This window comes from Pezoporus wallicus, unplaced genomic scaffold (assembly GCF_028554395.1).
Source record: "Pezoporus wallicus isolate ANWC-B61680 ecotype Strahan unplaced genomic scaffold, APGP_CSIRO_Pwel_v1 contig_12842, whole genome shotgun sequence".
Lineage (NCBI taxonomy): Eukaryota > Metazoa > Chordata > Aves > Psittaciformes > Psittacidae > Pezoporus > Pezoporus wallicus.
The window spans coordinates 270-2,580 of NW_026636908.1; the positions used below are offsets into that span (position 1 = coordinate 270).

Sequence of the window (2,311 nt, forward strand, 5' to 3'; positions counted from 1 at the left end):
TAACCGCTAATTAACCACTAATTAATAGTTAATTAACCCCACCCCGCCACCGCCGCGAATACGTTCAGCGCGCTTCATGCTAATGAGATGATAATTAGGGGGAGGTGAAGGGGAGGCGCTTAATTAGGGGTCATTAACAAAGGGTTAATGAGACCACCCCCACCCCCCCGGCCCGTTACCATGGGAACCCCGCGCCGCCGCCTCCGGTGGCCGCTGCCTTCCGCTTCCGGTTACACCACTTCCGGTCGGTGGAGCGGTCACGTGAACCCGCGCCTGCGCAGCGCGCCCTGAGCGCGATGGTGGCGGAGGTGAAGGGGGGGGGCACGAACCGGGGGTGACCGTGAGGTCCCGGGGGGTCCCGGGGGCTCCCGGGGGGTCCCGGGGGGGGCCCCGGGGTCCGAGGTGGGCACTGGGGGAGGGGGAAGGTGATGAAGGACCCGGGGGGGGGGGAGCGAGAGCGCGGCCTAAGGGGGGGCCCTGAGGGGTGTTGGGGCCTTGTTGGGGTGCCTGTGACGTCACGGGGGTGCTGATGACGTCACCGGGGGGGGTGCCGTGTCTTAGGCGAGCAACCCTTGGGGTGTGGGAGGGGTGGGGGCTCGTGTTGGGGTGCTGGTGACATCATTGGGGCGCTTGTGATGTCATCGGGGGTGCCTGTGACATCACGGGCATGGCGGTGACGTCACTGAGGTGCCCATGAACCCTTTGTGGGGTCAAATGACCCGGGGGGGGGGATGGGGGGGGTGGGGGCATGACCCTTGTAGGGGGTGGGGATGCGCCTATGGGAAGGTTGTGTTGCTGCTGACATCACGGGCTTGGTGATGACGTCATGGCCCCGGCGATGATGTCATGGGGTGTTTCCCCCCCCCCCCCCAGCTGTGGTGGGTGCTGGCGCTGGCGCTGGCGCTGGCGGCGGAGCCGGGCCGGAAGGTGCAGATCGGGGTGAGGCGGCGGCCGGAGGCGTGCGGGGTCCGGTCCCGGCGCGGGGACCTGCTCCACATGCACTACACGGTACTGGGGGGAGCACTGGTTTGAACTGGTTTGAACTGGTTTGGACTGGGGGGAGGGTGAGGGGGATCATGAGGACAGTCCCAGTTGTCCATGGTAACTGGGGGGTGGTTACTGGTTTGGACTGGGAAACGTTGGGAGAGTCCTGGTTGTCCGCAGTAACCTGGGGGGGGGGAACTGGTTTGGACTGGGTTGGACTGGTTTGCACTGGTTTGAACTGGTTTGGACTGGGGGGAGGGTGAGGGGGATCATGAGGACAGTCCCAGTTGTCCATGGTAACTGGGGGGTGGTTACTGGTTTGGACTGGGAAACGTTGGGAGAGTCCTGGTTGTCCGCAGTAACCTGGGGGGGAGGGAACTGGTTTGGACTGGGTTGGACTGGTTTGGACTGGTTTGAACTGGTTCAGACTGGGAGGGGGTGAGGGGGATCATGAGGACAGTCCCAGCTGTTCATGGTAACTCTGGGGGGCGGTTACTGGTTTGGACTGGGAAACATTGGGAGAGGTGGGAGAGTCCTGGTTGTCCGCAGTAACCTGGGTGGGGGGAACTGGTTTGGACTGGGTTGGACTGGTTCGGACTGGGAAGAGGTATTGGCCGTGCTGGTTTGGACCAAAGGATGCCCTGGGTATGGACGTGAAGCTCTGGGGACCACTGGTTTATACTGGGTCATACTGGGAACCTCTCTCCGCATGCGCGCAGGAGGCTTTGGGGCTCACTGGTTCCGACTGGGAGCACTGGTTTGCAGTGGTTTATACTGGTTTCAGGACAAAGGGGCTATTTTAGGAGAGAATTAAACCAGTTGGTGTGGGCTTTTGTGGTTTCTTACTGGTTTGGGGTGGGTTGTGCTGGACCATCCTGGTCTGTACTGGCCCATACTAGTCTATACTGGTTTATACTGGTGCAGGGCCACCTGGAGGACGGTTCCCAGTTCGACAGCAGCCGGAGCCGGGATCAGCCCTTTGTGTTCTCCTTGGGCACTGGGCAGGTCATCAAGGGCTGGGACCAGGGACTATTGGGGTACGGTTGGGGGGGTCCCAAGGGTTTAGGGAAGCCCCTGGGCTGTGGGGGGACCCCAAGTTTTGGGTTTGGGGGGCCCCACAAGGGTTTTGGGGGGGCCATTACTTGGGGGACCCCCCTGACCCCCCCCTTCTCACCCCAGGATGTGTGAAGGGGAGAAGCGGAAGCTGGTGATTCCTCCGGAGCTGGGTGAGCCCCAAATGGGGGGACCCCAAAACACAGTGGGGGATGGACACCCTAAAAACAGGGGGGGGGCAGATTGGGGGGGGTGTATTGCCTTTTGGGAGACC

At 62.3% G+C, this 2,311-nt stretch overlaps 1 protein-coding gene across 1 annotated transcript; it reads left to right on the forward strand.

The window, feature by feature from the left end:
* Window positions 1-243: 243 nt before the first annotated feature.
* On the forward strand, window positions 244-2,242 carry LOC130595471 (peptidyl-prolyl cis-trans isomerase FKBP2-like; the record flags this gene model as incomplete). The annotated part of the gene is made up of 4 exons (XM_057402232.1): window positions 244-308; window positions 874-1,008; window positions 1,909-2,021; window positions 2,164-2,242. Coding segments are annotated over exons 1-4 (339 nt in total), but the record flags the coding sequence as incomplete, so codon positions are not given.
* Window positions 2,243-2,311: the final 69 nt, after the last annotated feature.